The sequence below is a fragment of the Scaptodrosophila lebanonensis genome, unplaced genomic scaffold (genome assembly GCF_003285725.1).
Source record: "Scaptodrosophila lebanonensis strain 11010-0011.00,11010-0021.00 unplaced genomic scaffold, SlebRS2 tig00000053-arrow-pilon, whole genome shotgun sequence".
In the NCBI taxonomy this organism is placed as follows: Eukaryota; Metazoa; Arthropoda; class Insecta; order Diptera; family Drosophilidae; genus Scaptodrosophila; species Scaptodrosophila lebanonensis.
This window is the reverse complement of record NW_022060548.1, coordinates 1,261,063-1,284,600: the sequence shown is the minus strand read 5'-3', so window position 1 is coordinate 1,284,600 and position 23,538 is coordinate 1,261,063. Positions and strand designations below refer to the sequence as shown.

General features: G+C 35.0%; 2 protein-coding genes across 6 annotated transcripts in view; one reads left to right on the top strand and one right to left on the bottom strand.

Moving 5' to 3' along the window:
* LOC115624234 (maternal protein pumilio) overlaps positions 1 to 23,538 on the bottom strand; it is a 192,795-nt gene that overhangs the window by 111,518 nt on the left and 57,739 nt on the right. The window lies entirely within an intron of this gene.
* Positions 9,396 to 10,207, top strand: LOC115624235. Of its 3 annotated transcripts, none has more exons than XM_030518856.1 (4): positions 9,396 to 9,553; positions 9,609 to 9,691; positions 9,757 to 9,839; positions 9,909 to 10,207. In XM_030518856.1, exons 1-4 carry the CDS (start codon positions 9,436 to 9,438, stop codon positions 10,009 to 10,011), a joined length of 387 nt encoding a protein of 128 aa, XP_030374716.1. In that variant the 5' UTR covers positions 9,396 to 9,435; the 3' UTR covers positions 10,012 to 10,207. The 3 variants fall into 3 exon arrangements, with proteins under 3 accessions (XP_030374716.1, XP_030374714.1, XP_030374715.1); XM_030518854.1 differs by having other exon boundaries at positions 9,749 to 9,839; XM_030518855.1 differs by having other exon boundaries at positions 9,749 to 9,839; positions 9,890 to 10,207.

Sequence of the window (23,538 nt, the reverse complement as noted above, 5' to 3'; positions counted from 1 at the left end):
TTATAAGAAAAAACACGAATTGCGGGGGAGTGGGGGGGTGCATCGAAAAAAAACTCAAACTCGTACTTTCTCGGTCTTAGGAGAATATGGAAACCAAGTTTGGTTATTCTAGCTCTTATACTTTCTGAGATCCTTGCGTTCATACGGACAGACGGACAGACGGACAGACGGACAGACGGACAGACGGACGGACGGACAAGGCTATATCGACTCGGCTTCTCATCCTGATCAAGAATATATATACTTTGTGGGGTCTGCCACGCCTCCTTCTGTGTGTTACATACATGCGCACAAAACTAGTATAGCCTTTCACCCTTTGGGTACAGGCTATAAAAAGGCTAGATTAGCTGGATTTCAGCAAACTTTAAAAAATTGCCATAATACCTAAATTCTGGGCTGTAAATATGAAGGAAAGGAAATCCCAAAAAAGTGTTGAACAGTTGAAATAAATAGAAGAGACAAGTGGAAGAAATATGTGGAAGAACACCAATACAAATAGAAAATATGTTTATAACTCTTTAAAGCCATTTTTAACTCAACATTTTTGACTCTGTTGTTGGATGCTCTAAAATTTTTAAGGGTAGTTCTTAAAACAACAAAAAAAAAACGATTTTTAAACACAAGCTAAAAACGGTTAAAGTTTTAAATTAACAAATAAACAACGTATTGATAAAAAGCTTTTTTAAGTTTCTGATCAAGACACATACAAGTATGTTCAATTTTCAAAATAAATACCATATAATGTTATATACATATTTCTATTTGCATAGCTCAGAAATAATGACGCCAAGCTAATTGAAAAATTTACAGAAATCTAGAAAGCTGGTTGGTGTTCTCTACTTTTTCCTGATACATTTCTCTTGAACTTTTTTTTTTTAATATGTAAGAAGTGGACAAACAATTCTATGATTATATAGGTTTACAGCTTCAAGGTAGAAATTCCATTTCAGATCTGTCTAACAAAATATCGCAAAGTACAGCATGTAGGCAGGTAGCCTTATCTTGTTTAACTGTTTTGTTAGATAAGAGAGCGAGCGTGTATTTCAGGCTGATTTATGCATGGCGTCATTGGTTAGTTGGTGCAAACAGATTGCACAATTGTTTTGTGCAAGCCACAAAAATATTTCATATTTAATTTTTAATTGGACATAATTAACGCGCCATATGTTACTGCTGTTGCCTGTCACTAACCACAAAGGAGAGCAGCCAAAGTGGCAATAACTTGTGGTTTCTCTCTGTCTCTCTCTCTCTCTCTCTCTTACACTGTTTGGCTTATTGTCCGTCTCTCACATAAATAATTGAAACATTTATTGCAGTCATATGCAATTTGTTGCTGCTAATTATAATAGAGCAGTTGTTGCTGCCCTCGTTAGACCGCACCGCCCCGCTCCGCCCATTCGACCATTTGTTGGCCCATAACGTAATCATAATTGTCATAAATTATAAGAGCCAAATGCTAATGCTATTGCTATTCCTGCTTAAGCCAAAATACACAACAAATTTCGCTGCATTCTACACAACATTTTCTTTCTGCAGCTGCTTGTGTCTTCCCCAAACAGCATCCCTTTAGTTTGCCTCCCAGAGATCTCGAGTCTTAGCGAGTACCTTTGCCAAAAGATTTATTATTCATAATTGTTTATGACTTTGTTGTTGTTGTTGTTGTTATGCACCTATATAATGCGCATTTTTGCATATCTATTAAAACGCGCGCACATTAATTGCATATTTATAGGCAACTGGCCAAAAGAAAAATTTTGCACTCGTTAGTGGGTGGCCTCCACTTATAACTTGCGAGCGGTTTTGGTTTCTTTCCGATCTTAACGATCTCTCCTCTCTCTCTCTAGAATTATTTTTGTGAAGCTAAAAGCATGTAAAAGGCATGTAAATAGTAGAAAAGTATATGAAATGTGTGTTTTGTAAGTTCCAGCATGTGAAATGTATTGAGAAGGCAAACAAAGAAGCAACAAATATAATTTGTTGTTTGTTTCGAGCAAATTCTATAAACATTGCCTGGTGATTTCATTTTAATTCTACCTATATTTGCACCGATGAAGTAGAAAAGCTCTTATTAAAAGTAAATTAAATTAGAATTTTAACTTACTATTAAAACAGCATATGAGTTATGAGCGTTAAACGTTTAAAAGAATTTTTCTTTACACTTGTACTCAATAGATTTAAGAACGAGCAACATTTTTGAATGTATTTCTAATGGTACATATTCGAACAATCAGAAATTAGTTTTCAGGCAGACTCTAGCTCAATTTTTACTTGTTTTCATTTATAAATACTTAGGTTGTTTGCAATAAAAAAGAGCATGCCACAACAAATTTAAATATTTTTGAATCAATGAGAAGGACTTGTATCTACTTGTTATTTTTTGATAGATTTTTAAATGATTCAGAAGAATTACGGTTCATTACAGGGTATTTTTATACCCTGTACCCAAAGGGTAAAAAGGGTATATTAGGTTTGTACAAAGTATGTAACAGGTAGGAGGAAGCATCTCCGGACCCATAAAGCATATATATTCTTGATCGACATGACGAGAGAAATCGATCTAGACATTTCCGTCCGTCCGTCCGTCTGTCCGTCCGTCCGTCTGGATGAACGCCTGGATTTCGAAAACGGTTGATCAAACTTGGTATGCAGACGCTCCTAGTAGATTAGTATCTATACGAGTTTATTTTGTTTTTATAGCCTGTACCCAAAGGGTGAAAGGCTATACTAGTTTTGTGCGCATGTATGTAACACACAGAAGGAGGCGTGGCAGACCCCACAAAGTATATATATTCTTGATCAGGATGAGAAGACGAGTCGATATAGCCATGTCCGCCTGTCCGTCTGACCGTCTGTCCGTCTGTCTGTATGAGCGCAAGGATCTCAGTAAGTACAAGAGCTAGGATAACCAAAATTGGTATCAAGGTTCCTATAAGCCCTAGGCAGAACGAGTTTGTTTATTTTTTCTGATACACCCCCCCCCCCCACTCCCCCGCAATTCGTATTTTTTCTTATAACTTCCGTAATTCTCGGAATTTAAAAATCAATTTTGGTAGGTATCCAGTTAGTACTAATGTGTCCGTGTGCCAAATTTCATCATGATAGGTCAATTCTGAAGAAAGTTATAGCCATAAGTAAAATCGCTGCTCATGCGCTGCCTGCAGCTCTGTCGGCAGCGCTGCCCGCAGCTGTTGTTGTTGTTGCTGCTTTTGTTCAACTTTGTGCTGCATACATACACGCATATAAACACGCATAGGTACGTGATGTAAATGTATGCTGTTTAAACTGAACATAAACATGTATTCTAATTTAATTTAATTAATTATTTTAATTAATTAATTCATTCATTTTTTTTAATAATTTAATTTTTTTAAAATTTTTTTTTTTTTTAATTTTTCCTTTTTGTGGAGAGTACAGGCTATTTTACTGTCGGGCTTGCTCGACTGTAGCGTTCTATCTTGTTATTGATTTTGTCTCTTGTTTTTTTACATTAATGATCAATTGTTGTCTTTAAAAGAGCTAGAAAGTGACGAAGCAATTGATTGGATGATTCAGTTCTAATCTCAACATATCTTTCTTAATCACACATGAAAGGCACAGATATTTTTATATTAAACCGACACGGTGCACAACACGTATTATTTCACTTTATAAGAGTATAAGTAGAACTAATACTAACGACTCGAAAAGCTTCAGACAATATTTGAAAATTGTTGTAGATTCCTTAATTGACTGCAAGGTTTTATCTTCTTAACTACCTAGCAGCTAAATTGATTAGCAACTGGTAAAAAATAGCAGCTATGTGGCTCTTAAGTTTGAACAATGCCAGGACACTTATGGTGACTTATGGCAAAGACAATTCAAGCGACAAATTGCTTACACACTCACACACACACACGGACACTGACACACACCTGCTCTGCTACCAGACAATAAACAAAACAAAGACCAGCATATGGTATCCAAAGCAACTGAAAAGTCAAATATCTGTCGTCATATGCATGCTGTGATGATGTGCAGGCATTGTCTGTAGTGTCTGTAAAAACCAGCAACAAGTGGCAGACAGAACTTGGCAGCAGCCGACCACTTGGCAACGTAACTGAAGCGCATACAAAATGCTAATTAATGCGATTATGTGGCCATTTTAATGTTAAACAATTGTTTAGCGATTAGTCAGAGTCAACAGATTGTGAGAATTTTTGAAAAAAGAAAAGAAAAAAAAAAAACGAACAACAGGGGCGTTTAAATATTTGACACATGTCTTGTAATAACTAACAAAGTGTGACCCGATGTGGGGGTATTAGAGAGCGGCCGGACGGACTGACTGAACTAGCCAAAAGAAAAAACAAATACGTATTTAAACAATGCCAAATGATTAATTGTTACAGCAGAAGAATATTTGGCGGAAAATTTGCGGCAATTGAAAGCACAAAAATAAAATATACGCTCTTTCGCTTTCATTATACCCTGTACCCAAAGGGTACAAGGGTATATTAGTTTTGTGCGAGTGCACATGGAACACACAGAAGGAGGCTTGGTAGACCCCACAAAGTATATATATTCTTGATCAGCATGACAAGCCGAGTCGATATAGCCATGTCCGTCTGTCCGTCTGTCTGTCCGTCTGTCAGTCTGTCCGTCTGTCCGTCTGTCTGTCTGTCTGTATGAACGCAAGGATCTCCGAAAGTATAAGAGCTAGAATAACCAAACTTGGTATACAGATTCTCCTGAGACCGAGAAAGGACGAGTTTGTTAATTTTTTCTGATCCGCCCCCCCACTCCCCCCCTATTACTGATTTTCTATAACTCCCGTAATTCTTGGAATTTTGAGCTAAAATTTGGTAGTCACATTAGGTTAGTAATTATATATCCGTATACCAAGTTTCATTATGATAAAATGATCGGAAAGAAAGTTATAGCCATATAACCAGGCCCAATGCACACATACATACATATGTACGAGTACACAAACACGCATAAGGCACGATTCTGATGTAAATGTAAATGTATGTATGCATGCATGGAATATTTTATATTTAATTAGTTAATATTTAGTTAATTAATTAAATTAATTTAGTTAATTAATTTAATTTAATTAATTAATTAATTAAATTACTTTTTTGTGGGGTGGTACAGGGTATTTAAGAGTTGAGCCTGCTCGACTTTAGCATTCCTTTCTTGTTTTTTAGTACAATATTTTAGAAATATAATAATTTTTAGTTTATTATTTACTTTTTAATATAGTTTTTTTATTTTATTATTAAAATTATTTTAGTTATTTATTTAGTGTGTATTTTTTTGTATAAAATTTAAATTGTCTTTTTATGTATTTTTGAAAACTAAATTTAACTTTAATTAAGTAATTTGTTCTTCATTTAATTTTAATTCATTTCATCTTTAGTACAATATTTTAAAAATATAATAAATTTAGTTTATTATTTACTTTTTAATATCGTGTTTTACTTTATTAAAATTATTTTAGTTATTTTTGTACTGAGAAATTATCTTTTTTTTTATGAATTTAAATTATCTTTTAAAAATTTTTCAAAACTAAATTTAACATTAGTTAAGTAATTTATTCTTCATTTTATTTTAATTTACCATTAATTTTCTTTTTTTTTTGATTTACTGTCTATATTTATATTTTTTAGAAATATGTACGCTAATTTTATATGTTTTATGGCATTCGTAAAATAATTCGTAGTTAATTTTAATACTTAAACAAATTGTGTTCAAGAATTAATTCCTTATCTAAATTAACCCTTTAAATTGACCTTAAAGTAACTGTGTACGGTTTGACAAGCACTGAAGCGTTGGCAAGTACTTGAAAATGGAAAAAATCCCATCACACTGATGTTACGCACATTTACACCTGCAGACATACTATACACCCTCTCACACACCCTCACACACACCCTCACACACACCCTCACACACACAGACACACACAACCGTTAAACTACCGCAGTGCATGGCAAACTCTATGGGGCCATAATGTTTTTGCTGATAAGCGCGTCGACGTCATTGCTGCCAACGCCATGCCAGGACGCATTAGCGCCAACAATCTACACAAAACCTCACACTCTGGCACACACACACGTCTCACTCCTTTTCACCGGATGGCTGGCTGGCTGTCTACGGCAAAAATCTGTTCAAAACCAGAGACCAAGCCTACATATCTCTAAAGCAGACACAGACACACACACACACGCTCCTAACTGACTGACACTGACTAGGGAAGTAGGTAGCCGGCTAAACTGACAGCTATAGAGACATTAATGTGACGAGGGTTTAAGGGGTTTGGGTTGCACGCGCCCGCTTGTAAAGACATGGCGAAAAAAAAAATAAGTAGCAGCAAAATTACATCAGCAGCTCAAAAAGAAGAGATAGGGAAGACAAAAAAAAAAAAAAGAGAGAAGGCGCTGAAATCTGTGCACCCTAGAGGAATGCGAGCATTCTCTGAAGCACTTCTTCACGTTCACGTATCTTTGGGGGCTACTTTAAGGCAAGCCATATGTGACGCATTTGATTTATAGTCGTCGTCAAGATCCAGCAGCTTATACTATTTATTAAACAAATAGCGTCTACTACTGCCAAGCAAACATTATCATTGCTACCCCCTTTGTTATTTTTGCTAATTGCAGCTGTTTGCCGTAAACAGACAGATAATGTACCGCCGCATTGTTTGGAAAACCTTATGCATATGAAAAGAAAATCAAGATTAGAATGTTTACTGAAGATAATTATAAAAATCTGTACAGATAGCAGAAATTACAAATGTAAAGCCAACGTTAAAGCAATTGATTAACATACTAAAATAAGCTCATATTCGACTATCTATAGAAATTATAAAAATAAAAGCTATTAATTAAAAGCAAAGATTCATCCTTCACACCAAAGGCAATAAGTTGCACCACACAATTTTTGAATATGTTTATTAAAAGTTTACCAATATCTATAGAAATTATAAAAATAAAAGCTATTAATTAAAAGCAAAGATTCATCCCTCACACCAAAGGCAATAAGTTGCACCACACAATTTTTGAATATGTTTATTAAAAGTTTACCAATATCTATAGAAATTATTAAAATAAAAGCAATTAATTAAAAACAAAGATTCTTCCTTCAAACCAAAGGTAATAAGTTGCACCACAGAATTTTTGAATATGTTTATTAAAAGTTTACCAATATCTATAGAAATTATTAAAATAAAAGCTATTAATTAAAAGCAAAGATTCTTCCTTCAAACCAAAGGCAATAAGTTGCACCACAGAATTTTTGAATATGTTTATTAAAAGTTTACCAACATCTATAGAAATTATGAAAATAAAAGTTGTTAATTAAAAGCAAAGATTCTTCCTTCAACCAACCAAAGGCAATAAGTAGCACCACAGAATTTTTGAATATGTTTATTAAAAGTTTACCAATTGATTTACAAACTTAATTTTTAAATCTTTATGCTTACGAACAGCCTTTTTCGCAAGCTCTATCTTTATTCAGATCGTTATATGCAACAAAAGCCGAGTTCAATGAGCATATGGAATTCGTTGAAAACAAATATTGAATTAATTAAATTAAATATTTAACACAATAATTTGTTAATTGCATGTATTACACTGCAAGTGACATTTCTACGAAATTTCAAATGATTATCTTCCCTAAAAGCCGAGTTCAATGAGAACAGTTGGCAGTTATGCAAAGACTTTAAATTCACGCTTTCGAAGCAAATGTCATGAATGTTATAAGTTCTAGAACAAATAATGAAGGAAATGAAAGGAAAGTATGGACAATTTGCATTTTTCTGATAAAGGCTTCTTAGCATAATGTTATTGGCGTAATTTTAATCGAATGCCAAATTATTATTTCTTTGTTACACCTCACTAAGTTGAACAGCATTCATAAAATTATTATTGGCATAAATAGTATAACATCATTTTAAAATTTTTGTTTTGCTGCAAGTTCTATTCTCTATATAGTCTATCAAAGAACAGTTTTTCTTTTCAATTCTAAATAAATAAACACATACCAGCTCTTGTGTATAGAGAGTATATAAATTTGCATTTCTTAAAAGCTTTTGTATTCCTGTCTATTAAATAAATATATATATTATTATATTACACACCATTTAAATGTTGCAATTACTTTATGAGGCATACTTGTACGAAGCTAATTAGTTTGATAAAAGTGTTTGCTCGGCAATTAGTTCTGGCATTGTCCCATGTAAGTACTTGGCAAGATAAAGCCGGTATATACTATAGAGGTCATAATGTGCAGTAAAAGCAGAAACACTAACGTCTGCTGCCGAACCCAAGATATGACTTTCAGTCGAAGGCAGTTTATTGATGGCTGCGCCTCTCAGTCTTCAGACGCGGCGGCACGGCATTATCATTTTGGCCGACACTCTCTTCATTTCACGCTTTTACACGACAATACAATAAAATTAACGTTTGCTGTTTCTTATATTTTTTCCTATTTCTTGTTGTTGCCGACATTTCACCACATATATGTATATTTATGCCATATAGTGTGTTTAAACATATGTGAGTGTGTGCTTGCCTTTCAACCGCACGACAATTTTATATTTTTGAAAGCGTTTGAGCTAAATTATTGACTTGGGTTTGACAAAGGTAAACAACAATAACAAAAACGACAACGGCAATTGTCAATTGTCATTGATAAAAGTTGAACATTGAGTCAATAATTGATTTGTAGCTGGCCGGAAGATGCGTTCGATTGGTAAATACTCGCCCGTACTGCCTTAGTGAACTGACAATGGCAATCAATCGACATTTAGTGCAGCATTTTTTTTTTTGTAATTGAAAGCTTTGTTGAAGCATTGATGTTTAAGGACTTCCCCATGCCGAACCCATATCGAGGTACACACATGCCTTATCATTTCCACATATATAGAGTAGAAAATAGGTGAAGTAGAACAAATCTGATAAGTTCAGTGAGGAAGCAAGAAACTAACTGTATTTAAGAAGATGATTTCTATAACTATTTCCTCCCTTTGCTATTTCATTTATTTATTTAAGGTAACTAAAAACTATACCTGTGGTCAAAATATATTGCTACTCGACTCATTCTATAGTTTAATATTAAGTTTAGTCCAAAACATCCAATATTAAGTTAAACATTTTAAGAGTTAGACACATAATTTAGAATACGGATAAAGTGTGTTTATTAAAACTTAAGTTTGAAAAAATAAAATCAAACAAATATCAATTATATAGACGTGTTTAGTCTAGGCAGAATGATCAGATTAACGGAGTGATCGCCTTTATTTTATTTCCTGAAATGTTATTTAGAATATACTCTACTGCTCTACACCTTGTACTTTAGATCTCAGTTTGTCATGCTAACCATTTCTTTATAGTTCCTATATATTGACATTTGAGAAATTTATTCGCCAATTTTTCGCTTTCTGACCAAATTGAAATGATAACAGTCGACGCCTGTTGTTGTGGTTGCACCCTCAAACAGGGTTGTCTCTTTTATGGCTATTGGGTTATTATCGTTGAGATAATAACGTGGATATTGTGGATGATTTTCTTGGGTGAGTTATACATGGAGCCAGCTTCTTATGGAATTATTTGAGCGTTATTCAACAGACTTTATTGTCATATTCTATGCGTTGTTTTACGGACTCGTTTATATACTTGGCGGTATATTCTTGCTGTGTGCTATCTATAAGGTATCTATAGATGTACATATAATCAAATAATATAATTGATGTTTTTCTGTTGTTTAGCACAAAAGGAATTTAATGATAGTATCCATGTTAATAACTGCGTTGTATTGCGTAACACTGGTGGCGACTCTTTTGGGCATACCTTGGAGTTGTGAGTGATCTGTGATTTATATATGAATATTTAAACATATTTTAATCAAGCATTTCTGTTCCATTACAGCATTCCACTTTTATTTTCTTCTCGTACAGTATTCCTACTATCTGAAATTCTTTGCATCGCCACCAGAGCAGCCAGCAAAGCCGGCACCAAAGCCAAGGATTGAAGAGATCAGACAAATTTTTTAAAACGCTGGAGAAAAGTCAATAATAATACTGCCTGGAAACAACCACATGACAATCTATTTAATGTCCAGATCCAGCAATGTAACCCAATAAGCAAGCCCAGAGACTTATATAATGAGCTTTTAAATTATTTGTGGATAGATTTGCTTCAATAAAGTAGTATTCTTTCTCAGTAAACATTCATTCAAATATCCGAAATTTGAAGATTGGAATATATATGCGTTTGCTCGTAATTTATTGATACTACAAGCAGGCACATTTTAAATGTATGGGACCGGCAGAATTTCTTCCGAAATGCATGAATTTTAAAAGGATAGTTTTTAAGAACCCATGCAATGATTATTGATTATTGAAGCAAAAAGCCTAAAGTTCAGCAAAGAAGTGATTATTTTAGAACATCATACAAATATGAAGCTCAGGAAATGTTTTAATTTGTTTCTTTTTTGTTGACTGATTTCAAATGTTTGGGTCCGTCTTTAATAACATGTCTTTGAACTATAGAGGGATTTCTGCTTCTGAAGAAAATGGTATTTAAAATTGATAAATGTTATTAGCCGAACAACATTTCGTGCAACACACAAGAAGTTTTCCTACGAAATCAGCAGCAGCTCTATCATAAATAATTCAATTTTACATTATACTTTTGGGCTATGCACCCTTAGCAAAAGGAGAACAACCCACAAAGTTCACACAGTTGCGCTTCACTACACAAATATATTAAATTTCGATTTCTCATGCAAGCAGCCGTGGGACAGACAGACAGACACGACAGACCCACACATTGACTGACTGACTGACGAAGAGAAGGATAGACCGGGAGACAAGAGCAACCGAACCCGAGACCGTGAGCACGTGCGCTAACCTTTGACATATGAGCAGCGGCGCTGGCAATGTTGAGGGCGGTAGAAATGCTGAAACCATCAAACATATTTTATGTATCAAGGATACGCGAGACCCAAACGAACCCACACACGCAGTAAAATCGCCGCCCAAATAAAGTACAGAGAAGGAGTGAGACGAGGGGAAAAAAATATAAAAATATAAAAAACACGTTTCCGAAATAAGTCCACGAGGGGGCAAAAAAAAAAAAAAGAACCCAAACCAAACAGGCAACAAGAAATCACGTTAGAGAACTCGTCGTGGTTCTCATCGTCTCATCCTGTAACGTGTCAGGCTGAAACCACAAAACGAGGCGCAGACAACGGGACAGACACCAACACTGACAAACATAAAAAAACACCCACACACCCAGTCACACAGGCACACAGGCACACAACTCTAGGAGCATATCCACGCTTGTTGTAGTCGTAGCCTGGCGCTGTGGCCAAACAAGAAGACACGCCCTCTCTGGGGAAATCAAAACAGATCAAAATGTCATCTTTAAGAGCTTAAATTTGTATAAAATTGCCAATCGTAAACCTAAAAAGCGCGACACACTCGCACAACAAAGGTGCCTTCTTAGTCTTACAGTGTCTGCCATTTTGCTTGGGAATGTCGCATCTTGCATGTCACATGTCGGTCGCTTGGGTTATGATATCAAAATATAAACACTTGGTTTAGTTTTATAGTGGGTTATAGCTCAGCTGAATGGAGGGTAAAGAGCAAAAGCAGGAGCCGCGCCAGCACTAGCACCAGCAGATAGATGACAAGTCAGTCATAAACATTTGAATGACAATTTCAAGTTGAAGATTTTTCTTTTGCGAAAGTGTCGAGAGTTCTTCGTTTTATATATCCACAATATTTGTCTGTGCATGTGTGTGTCTGGCTTAGGATTTTAGGTTAAAGAACTTTGACTTGGGTTAGGTTAGTTTAGTTGTGCTGTTTAGGAGTGAAAGGTTAGCACGATTTCAAAGCCCAGATATTTAGCATAAAAAACTTTTGTTGTTCTTTATTTATGCTTGTTTAATATATCTACTATAATAAACGCTATTTATGCCAGTTAAATGTATCTGCTTATAATACTATAAGAAACAATTCGTTTTTTGAAAACCTATGCTAATATTACTAACTTATGAAGTTGTTGAAAAAAATAAACTCTAATGAACACATAATGATCTATAGAAATAACAGTTATATTTACAAGTTATATTTATTTATTTATTTCTCCCAGCTTTGAATTTACTTTTAGGTTTTATTTTGTGTTTTTCGATGGAAGCCTCTAAGAAGTTTGGTCAGCATGTTAGAGGTGGTGAATTATCGATAGCCCGCACCATGAATAGTCAACGATAGATTTCAGAAAACCATCGATAGTCAATGATAGTTTAAAAAAAAACAATCGATAGTTTTCGATAGTAAGCTGATTTAAGCAAATATGTTTAAAAATATTTACAAATATAGGTTTAAATAAAATCGAAAACTAAAATTCAACAAGAAATGTTATATTTCGTTGTTGTTTATGAAGAAAATATGGATTCTTACACAGAATTATAAACATATTTTGATATAAGCCATGGGTTCTTATTTTAAAAGAGCAACAAATTAATATATTCCATTGCTTCAACGAACAAGCGTTCGGTTTTAATTTGATGGACTGACAGGACTATCCGCGCCTGGGTGAAAGCTTTTTAAATAGTCTTATAAATTTGAGATGATTCCGTTCGTCTTTTTCGCAGCTTGGTAAGATTTTTATCATCCGACACCTTAAAGTTTTTTTAAGTTTCGGTACATTTTTGTACTGTTCTCTTTTTAATTTATGGTACTCACATTCAGAAAAATTAAACATTAATGCTTTAACATTAAAAAAAATCTTAATTTAAAGTTAATAGATCAATTTAAACAATCAATTCATTTTTACACATACATATACTTGTATATTATAACAAATATTAATAAATTATTTTACAAAGTTGATATAGCTTCCAAGACAAACTATCTAACTATCGATAGTGCACGGCTGTTCGATAGTGCCGATACTGCCATCGATAGTTCTCCAGCTCTACAACGTGTAATTCAAAATCTAGCCTCCCTTAGAATGAGATGCTAGTTACGCCCATGACTATAAATCGAATATTTCTATTTATGTTTTAGTTTCTGGTTGTCCAAATGAAATACAAAACTTGTCAAACAGTTTCATGTTTATTAAAGAGATATTCCCCGCACTACAAAAAATACAAAGCTAATTTCATATTTTTCCATGTTCTTTTCGATTAAATCAACTGCTCTTTGATTCACTTCTTCAACCACAAATCTCTCAAGCGGCTAATATATTTTGACACCTTTTGATCAATAGCCTGCCTCAAACTAAACCGTCCACTCCATTTCAAGTAAGGTAAGGAGTGCAAGAAACTCGTATTGAAAAATTAAAAAAGCGAAACTAAGCTCAACTGAGACTGAATTGAATGCATTTGAGCGTCGATGCAAAACCTTTTAGGGGGCTATAAAAAGCAGTTCAACGGTTCATTCAATTTGACTGTCACAGACCGACAAAAGGGGAGGAAGAGAAGGAGCAAGAGCAGGAGGAGAAGAAACAAAAAAAAAAAAAACACAAAACTCAATACTTGGTTGACGCTCAATAAAAGAGGAGACAACTTCATTTTCAAAATAGCTCACGCCCACCAGGCCATATATGAAAGTATATATGTATGTATGTTTGTATGTGTGTGTGTGTATAGATGGATAGATGTGAGATGAAAAAGAGAAATTCAAAACCAGACAACGAAAAACGACGACGACTCAACAAACACAAAGTAAATAGATGTGAATGACGACTGACCAAACGGACGAACCAACGACTTTATCTGAATTGAATGAGTGAAATTCTATATCCCCAATAATACATGTATACACATACACACATAACTACATACTCGTCTATATGTATGTATTTGGAAAAATCCATTTAGCATATGAGAATAAACATGCTGCTTGGAAAGCAGCCCTGTTTCTGCAGCGTGTTCTTCTTCTTCAAATTTTTTCTTTTCTGCTGCTGATGCTATTATAATTGTTTGTATTGTTGTTGTTGTTGATTTAAAAGCGTTGATAATAAAAATTGCAAACTGAAACACTCCCGCCGCTGCTATTCAGAGTTCACATAGATAGGATAAAAGGCTAAATGCAAATGCTTTGATTTGCACGGAAAAGCCAGGCCAGAGAAGGCCAGAGAAGGCCAGAGACTCGACAATGATAACGAGCTGTTGAACTAATCAAGCGAAGGTCTCTTCTCATCTGGCTGTCGGTCTGTCGGCCTGTCGCATGAGGGTGACAAAACCTAATAAAATTTAATTAAACTCAATCAAAATCCATTTAAGGAACACACGCACGCACACAGACAGGCAGACAGACGGACAGACGGACGGACAGACTCAGACGTCGTTCATATTCATATGCATATAAATATTGCCGTTGAATTGTAGAGTACCAGGGGGCGGGGGCTACTTGTGGGTGCCACTTAGATTGTCTGCCGGTTGGTCGGTTGGTCGTTCAGTTCCATTCAGTCATATAACGAGTGCTCTGCTCACTAATTGAATTTCAACCGAGTTGTCGTTGTTGTTGTTGTCGTTGTTGTTGTTGTCGTTGTTGTTGTTGTCGTTGTTGTTGTTGTCGTTGTTGTTGTTGTCGTTGTTGTTGTTGTCGTTGTTCTTGCCATGGACAGGAAATGATGTCATTTGCTTCAACGAACATTTTCACAATTTTCTCGAGTTCTTAAGCCCAAAAAACTATTTGCAAATATAAATAATTTCTATTTATTTATTTAGAAGACTTGTAATTTACAAATTTCTCAACGAACATTTTCACAAAAAAACACCTTGTTGTTGAATGTATGGCATAAAAAAATATATAAAAAAAAAGTTTTTAAAATAAAAAAAAAACAAAAATTATAAAATTTAAATAAAAATAAAAAAATAAAAACATAAATTTTTAAAAAAAAAATTTTAAATATAAAAAAAATAGTTCCACTGCTTGGCAATTAATATTTATATTTTACTGATTCCCTATATTTATACTTCTCGGAAATAAACCGAGATAAATCAAGATTAGTGCCAAATCAAGAAAGAACTACGCTAGAAGGTAAACTGGGGAACAACTTTTTTCTCTCTTTCTGTTTCCCTTACATTTTCAGAATCATCAGTAACTGCCGTAGATCTCTTAACGGAATAGCTCAACAGGTCATATGGGTATCAGGACAAAGAAATATTGGTCCGATCAGTGTCCGGAAGGCAGACTAAGAAGCATCCCTTTCACGATTTCGGTAGAACCTATAGAGTTAAGGAATAGGAGCAAACTTTTTTTCATTTATCATTGCTTTGGGGTAATTTAGGAAACTAAATGATCTCTAAGAAACACCGCAAAAGAAGATTGTGGAATCCCAATGAATGTGGGCATTTCAAGCAATTTTGGAACAAAAGAATCGATGTTTCCTAGTTATGTACTATTAAGTTCCACATATCATATCAATTATTAGATGTGATCAAAATAAAATTCCAATAAAACTTAGCTGAAAATGAAAACTGCATACACTTAATTAGTTATTTAACCCAAACCACAAGCTTTATTTGAAAATAACTGATATACATTAAATTTAATTTAATAATGATGAATAATAATGAAATATCAAGTCTCTAAGCGTTGTCTTTGCTTGCACATTTCCTTCACATGCAAAACATGAATGTCTCCGCAGTAAATAATTGAAAAGTGGAATACTTGTATATTTAGATAGGAATTGCGAGATCCTCGGTCTACCTGTTGCTGTTGTTGTCGGATGACAGGTAATTGAAAGTCTGATTGACCTCAGCTTATCAACAAAACATTCAATTAAAATTGACAATTGTTGTACCCCCTCCCCTTTAGCACACAATGGGAATGGGAATTAAATGATGAGGCTGTGTAGAGATGAAGAGCTGAGCTAAATAACGACGTCAAACAAAAGGCTTAGCCCACATGTGCCGATGCCACAACAACAACAACAAGGGAAAGAACATCAGTTAAAGGTCTGCTGTCATGTTCTACTTATGTTGTTTTTGTCCGCCAGCTCTGTATGCTTAATTTAATTTATCCTCCTCAACAACGAAGCTGTTTGTTGTTAACAAGAGCGCATACACACATACACTGGTCGGCACAATTATTTTGACGAACTGTACTCACGACTATCGGTGCTGGTTGTTTTTAGTTTCAAGGAATAACGGTACAATTTTCATACGGGATATAGAGTTCATAGCAACAACAATATGTAGGCAAAATATTTTGTCTATTACTCTTCACACCTTCTTTCTACAAATGACAATGTGAGTTGACTGCGGATTCAGGCACGGCATAAGTATTTTGACCAAATCTTTGTCGCCGTTTTCGCGCACGTTTTGTCAAGTGATACTAAAATAACTTTGCTGTAACCATTTTTGTTGACCTTTCAACATTAAATTCATTCAAATTTGATTGAAAAGTTATAAATACAATGGGAAAAACAGCAGAATTAAATTATGTTGTTAGAGCCTCAATAGTGGCGAAGTTTAATGCCGGCGTAAAACCAAAAGACATTGCAAATGAATATAATTTGTCGCGGCAAACAGTCCACTATCAAATTAACAAATATAAGACCCACAATGACGTCAAAAACTTGCCTAGTTCAGGTGCTAACCGCAAAACAACACCCATTGAAGATCGAGTCCTATTGCGGGAATTTAAAAAAAATATTCATTTAAATCCGCAAGCTGCTGCAGATCAATGGAATAAGTCGACCAAGACTCCAATCAGTGAGCGTACTGTTCGGCGACGCCTAAAAGAAGAAGATTTTAAGACATACAAAGCGAAGGACATACCTTACATATCAAAGGTGAACAAGCTCAAAAGATTGGCTTTTGCAAAGGAGCATCTGCATAAGCCAAAAGAGTTTTGGAGAAGCGTTCTATGGACAGATGAAAGCTCCTTTGAATATAATTCATCAAAAACAAAGATTTTTGTAAGGCTCCCACAGTTTCAAAGACAAAAAAATATCCCCGTATGTCAAAAAGTGAGCCATGGCGGAGGCTCAGTCATGTTCTGGGGATGCATTGCGTACAATGGGTTAGGTGATTTCGTTCCCATCATCGGCTCAATTAACCAGCAACAATATTTGAGTACCCTTAACGAAAACGCATTCCCTTCCGGTGACAGGCTGATTGGAGAATCATTTATCCTGCAACAGGATAACGCCCCATGCCACAAAAGCAAAATGATAAGAGCATTTTTAACCGATGTTGGTGTTACTACTCTGGATTGGCCACCACAAAGTCCGGACTTAAACGTTATTGAGAATGTGTGGTCTCTTGTAAAACGTAAAAGAAATGCGTCTTTGCATAAAACCGAAGAAGAAACTATTTCCGAAGTCACTTCTCTTTGGAAAGAGATACCATTAGAGGTCCTTCAAAATTTAGTGGACTCAGTTACAAGACGTCTTCAAAAAGTTATCGAAGCCAAAGGCGGGTATACATTTTATTAATCTACCATCAATTTCTTATGTTTTGTTTAGTATTAAGCTTTGTTTTTTTTGTTTATATCCATTGTCAAAATACTTATGCCAACCCATGAAAATTACCTTGATTTATAATTTTAAAAGTTCTTATAAAAATATATCCTTTGAATTATTTTTAAGTTTGTAATACCAATATGGAATTGAGAAAAAAAGTTTCCTTTGATATCTTAAACCAATAACCAGTTATTGACAAAAATGTATGATTTTCTTCTCGTCAAAATAATTGTGCCGACCAGTGTATTCACAATTGAGTGTGGAGTGTAGAGTCGGTTCGGGGGTAAAAAAAAGGGTCAATTTGTTTGCTAGGTGGGGTCAGCAAAATCAAAACTGTGCGCTTTGCGTTGCGTTGATGGAAACGCTTTCAAATGGTGCCAATGCCTGCTCCTCATTGGCACTTATGTGCGTCCGGCCGATCGACCATAGGACCGACCATATGGCAAATTGAAATATAAGTATAAATGTGTGATGCCCTCATGGAGCCACGAGAGCCTCTCAAATTGAATTTGATGATGGCAGCTACTTTTAACTTAGGTGGCTGTGACTGTGTCCCTCCCTCTCTCTCTCTCTGTCTGTCTGGGCGTCTATTATGGAGGTGTGTGAAACTTTATGTCTGTTTGTCATAAAATTAAGTGAAAAATTTTTTATTAGCTCTCATATATGCTTTAATGCTGCACATATACATACATGCTATGTATGTATATAAATATTGTGTTCCATAACAATAACTTATGCTCACAAATAAATTGTAGGTAAAGTCTTCAGTATCATATATAGAACTATATGGCCTCTATATATATTCGAACTGAGCACTTTCAAAAACAATGTGTAAATTGCTTTCCATTTCCACACAGAAACAACGAGAAAACGAGAGCTCGAAAACATTTCTGTATGCCGCATGCCGCATTATAAAAATTTAGTAAAGAAAAAAAAAAAAATTCCAAATTAAAAATACATTTTTACCTCAGCACATTTTCCACTGCTGCTGCTGCCGCTGCCGACGCCGGCGACACCGCCGCTGCGCAGGTGTGTAGCGTTTTATTTTTAAACAGACGCCTAGAGGTGAGAAAGGCGCAGAGATGAGGAAGCGAACAGCGTCGTGTGCAGCACCCGCCGATTCTTTTTAATGCTCTTTCCTAGCAAGATCCCATAAAATTTGTCATAAAGTTTGGCGAAGCGAATATTAAGACCAGACGGAGCTTTAGAAGTAGGCAGCAATACATATATACAAGCATACAGATGTATTTGCTTGAATAGAGAATTGAATGAAAGCCACAGAGCTAAAGTATTCCGCTATCAAGCATTGATTTGTAAAACGAATACAAATGACATTTATAGACACGATACCTACAATAGAATTAGCTCTTGAAAAATTGTGTGTATCGATGCTTTTTTGGTTAGAATTTGAAAAATAAATATTGCGCATAACCTAATTCCCCTTTAATTCTATTGAAACGGGAAAAGCAATTGCGAATAACGATACAAATTAAATCTAAATAAATAAACAAACGCGATACATTTCGAAAAGTATCGAGTAATTTTTGAAAAACTTTGTGCATCGATGCCTTTTTGGTTGGAATTTGAAAACTAAATGTGCATAGTGACCTTTAATTCTAAAGAATTCGTACTATTGAGACGGAAAAACCAATTGTAAATACCGATACAAATTAAATAAAAATACAAAAATAAATAAACGATACATTACGAAAAGTATCGAGTAAGTATGAAAAACTGTGTATATCGAAGCATTTCAATTTTGTAAACTTGACCAAGCATTGACGATAAACACAAACATAAATAACTTTCAGAAAAACTGTGTGTATCGATGCTTTTTTAAATAAACAAGCAAAATGGCCCAAAGTTTTGGAAAGCGCATGCTTCAATTCTTCAATATTATAAAACAGAAACGTCAGGCTTACCAAGCATTGAATTTAAATGATTGATGCAACGACAGATTTGGAAAAGTATCGAGTAACTCTTGAAATAGTTGCCTTCATATTTTAAAGAGCGTGCCTGCTTCACAAATCAAAATAGCGTTGCTTTAAAACACAAAAAAAATGTTTAGTGATCGATAATTTTCAAAAGCTGTGTGTATCGATGCCTTTTTGAATGGAATTTTTGATAATGTTAATTAAGAAATAAAAATGGCCCGGAAAGCGTTATGTTACAAATTTTAGACACTAACAAAATAGTTTAGAGGGTTTGTGTTGAGAAGTTACATTTGAAAAACTGTATGTATCGATGCCGCTTTGATTGGAACTTCTGATAATGTGAGTCGTCAGTTTTTATAAGAAATATGGCCTTTACTGTTGATTCAAAAGCCAAGATAGGTAGTATTTTATTTTTTGTTGTTTAGGACAAAGAAAATTAATAATATCTATAGACAATGTCTTGATTGTTGATAGCATTGAAATTTCCATCTAATTTGAAGTACTACAAACAAAACGTGTTGGTCATTGTGGTTAGGAAAATTATAAAATTCGGTCAAAATTAAAGCATACTTTTTTTCTGAATTTCGTAAGCATTTCTTAAACTAATTTGAAAATTGTAAACAATTTTTAAGAAATTATTAAACATATTTTAACAAAGTTCTGCATCATAACAACATTTTGAAATCTGCGAAATAAAATCTAAATTGAGGGTATTTCAATATCGAAAGGCAATAAATTTACATTCTTGATATAATTCTTACTTTTTTTTCTGCATTATTTTTCGGCTCGCTGACTGTTCAGTGAGTAATTAACAACAAAATAAATGAAAAAGAATATTAGAAGAGAAAGCATGGCACCGGCGGCGTTTTAAGGCAGCGGCAGCAACAACTTAGAACCGACCGTCATTTCACTTAAGTAGACATTAATTATATGGGGTGTACGAAATGAACTGCGGAATACAACTATGTGTGTGTGAGTGTGTGTGTGTTTGAAAAACAGAAACACACAAAACAGAACTGAACTGAACACATGCCGCAATAATCATAATAATTATAAATATGTATTATTGCTGCATACAGTAAACTAAATATAGCTCAAGGTGTTTTGCTCGCTCGTCCGTGTTCTCGAAAGCTTTGGTTACCTGAGAATTTTCAGCTCAATATACTTTTCTTTTCCATTTTCCTTGCTGTTTTCGTGTGTTTTACTTCGCTAAACATTTACTTTTGCGTTTTAAAGTGCGTCGTCGCTGCATTTAGATAATTGTTTATAATTGAAAAATAATGAGCAACTTATATACAAACATTTTAAATAATTCAATTTGTGGAGATTTCGAAAACTTAGAGGAGGCTCTAACAATTTGGAATTTTTGGAAAATAACATGGGGTCAGTGCTAATTAGATTATATTTTAATGCTTCAATATTTTCGAATTGTTTCAACAATCTTACGCGTTGACTGAAACCAGCTGCTTCCCCCAAATGGGGAGCAAATGGTGGGGTTTTCAAATATTGATTTGTTGTGTCAACTTAATTCTGTTGAGTATTTCAAGAGGTCTGGTCTAGCTGTCATAGACGACCACTAATTATGATATTTTTTCCAAATCGCCTGTCACTTGGCAGCTATTTTTGAAAGAAAGTGCACGGAGAAAATAAAATTGATTGGCAGTTTTGAAAACGATTTTAATGTATTTCGACGCACGTTGCTAATATCTTAGAAGATATTTAAGATTTTTAAATTAAAATAATAAATGGATTTTCTTTTCTCTAACAACATCACGAGTGCAATAAAAAATCTTTTATTTCTTAAAAAAAAGAGGACCAATCCAAAGTTATCGAATTGGATCGGACTCTACGGGAGCTCTCAGTTGCGATTTAAAACCGCTTATGACATAGGAATTATAAACCAGGAGTTAAGAAGAAACATAAATGTTGGTTAATTTGAAGAAAGCATCCATTTCTCAGATAATATTTGTATTTAGAAGAAGATGGAACTCATTGTAACTTAATTTTACGGAGAATATCCAAGTCGTGCTTGAACATTAACGATGGGGGTTTTGGATTTTTTGGAAACTCAAATGGACTCTCAAATAATATTTGTATTTAAAACGTAATGCCACTACTTTGAACAAATATTTAAAGACAGCATCCATGACGTATTTAAAATAGAACGATCAAGTGTTTTGCAGTTTTTCAGAAACTTCTATCAATTCTACGACAATGTTTTCTTTTAGAACATAGAAAATAAAATATTTGACTATTTGATTTAAATGGAATAGAATGGACTAGAAACAGCATGGTAGAAACCGTGGATATATGGTCAGCATGGACACCTGCCTTTTCGAATTAATCGACAAGAAGTAGCCGTGTTCGATATATCGTAGGTTCTGTTTAAATTCTACAAAATAAAAAAACAAAACTAGTGGAGGCTTTGGGTTCAGGCTATAAAAAACTCGGTTGATAAATGAAAAACTTTTATCAATTTTTTTTTAGAAAGCATCCTAGTTTTATCCTTGAAGAGTTGAGTTTTCTGTAACTTTAACTGCTTCCAGCGGACTTCCTCTCCTAACTTATAACTCTAATAATATCATCTTACGGTCTTGTTTAAACACCCGTGCTGCCATTGTTGCGCAATCACGTCCATGAAACTTACCTGTAAAGAGATAAGAGAAGAAAACACACACATTAGTTATTAAAATTACAGAAAATGCAGAGAAGCGTGTCGAAATTCTTTCGTTTAGTTCAACAACAAGCAAAATAAGCAATAAAAATGAGAAATTTATGATGAATTTAGTAAGAAACTAACAACAGCAACAACAACAGCAGTTTGGCTGCCTGTTGCTGCCTCCGTGCTACTCTTTACAATTTATGGCTGTAAAGAAATTTTATTGCGTGCGTTTCTTTTTATTGTTGTTTAGGGGAAGAAGCTAGAAATATGCGTATATTTGCTGTTGGTTGTTGCTCTTGTGGATTGCCATCAGTTGGATTGCGCAAGCTCTTGTTTTTGATGAGGAAATTCATAATATTTAAAAACTTGCGAGAAAAAATTTTCCACTCAACGGCAAAGACAACTTGTCGCTCATTTCTAATTAGGTTTGGACGAACGGAAGGCCTCCTTCCTTTCGAGACAATCTTTTATTGCAATTTAATCAAAAACCAAATTCGATGAAAGTGTCAAAATTAATGCGACCACGTCACATGCATAATATATCAGAGGGAACCGGGGACAACAACAACAAATGACAGCCGACAGCGGCTTAAGTCCTCAAACACTGATGACAACTGCCTTAACAGGCAGGCAGACACACTACCAACTGACTGGCTCAGGCCAGAAAGGGATATTAAAATAAATAATGCGCCTGGGCGGTGGCGGTGGCGGTGACGGTGCCAAAAAGGATAAGATATAAAGAAAAAAACAACAACAACACCAAGAGCAATATCAAGCTATCCAGTGCATATATTTTTTAATCAAAATTCTCTTAAATAATTAAAATGCAAATTGTGCGAGCATAAAATAACAACAGCAACAACAGTAGAGGCTACAAACGTTGACAGTAGCAGCCGCAACGCACGCAAGGATGATGACAACAACAACAGCAACAACAACAACAAAGCAACAGAGGACAACAGAGCAAAGCAGCAGCAGCAGCCCTTGATGATGAGGACGTAGCCACTGCCGCTGCCACTGACACTGAGGACGAGTGTGAGAATGATGATGAGGACCACGACGAAGCGCTTGTCCTGCCGCTCGTCCTGCTGTCGTCCGTCCGCTCCTGCTGGATGCCAGCAAACACGACGACTTTGACAGTTCTTTGTGGTATTTTCAACGCTCTGACTGACAACAGCGGGGCGACAACACTTTGGCACTTGAAGGAGGGCGAGCAGGCAGGCAAGCCGGCACAGCAAGGATGTGCAGAGAAGGATGAGGCCGGCCGTGGAGGCTGCTGTGACAACCGGCAACAAAGCCTTTAAAGTGTTAACAATGAAGCGGCCACAGCTGAGACAACGAGTATGACAACAACACCAGCAATAACAAGAAACGTTTGCGAATACAGAGAACACTCGATTTAAGGAATTCGAGCATTAATCGTATTTGTTCAACACACATATTCGTGAAAGAAAAAAAGAATGTAATTATTTCT

Bases quoted from the DNA above. Each gene is read 5' to 3' on its own strand.
- LOC115624235 (XM_030518854.1), top strand. From the start codon at position 9,436: ATGATAACAGTCGACGCCTGTTGTTGTGGTTGCACCCTCAAACAGGGT. The intron at 9,554-9,608 runs GTGAGTTATACA...GTTATTCAACAG, and splicing joins ATTGTGGATGATTTTCTTGG to ACTTTATTGTCATATTCTAT. The intron at 9,840-9,908 runs GTGAGTGATCTG...GTTCCATTACAG, and splicing joins TTTGGGCATACCTTGGAGTT to CATTCCACTTTTATTTTCTT.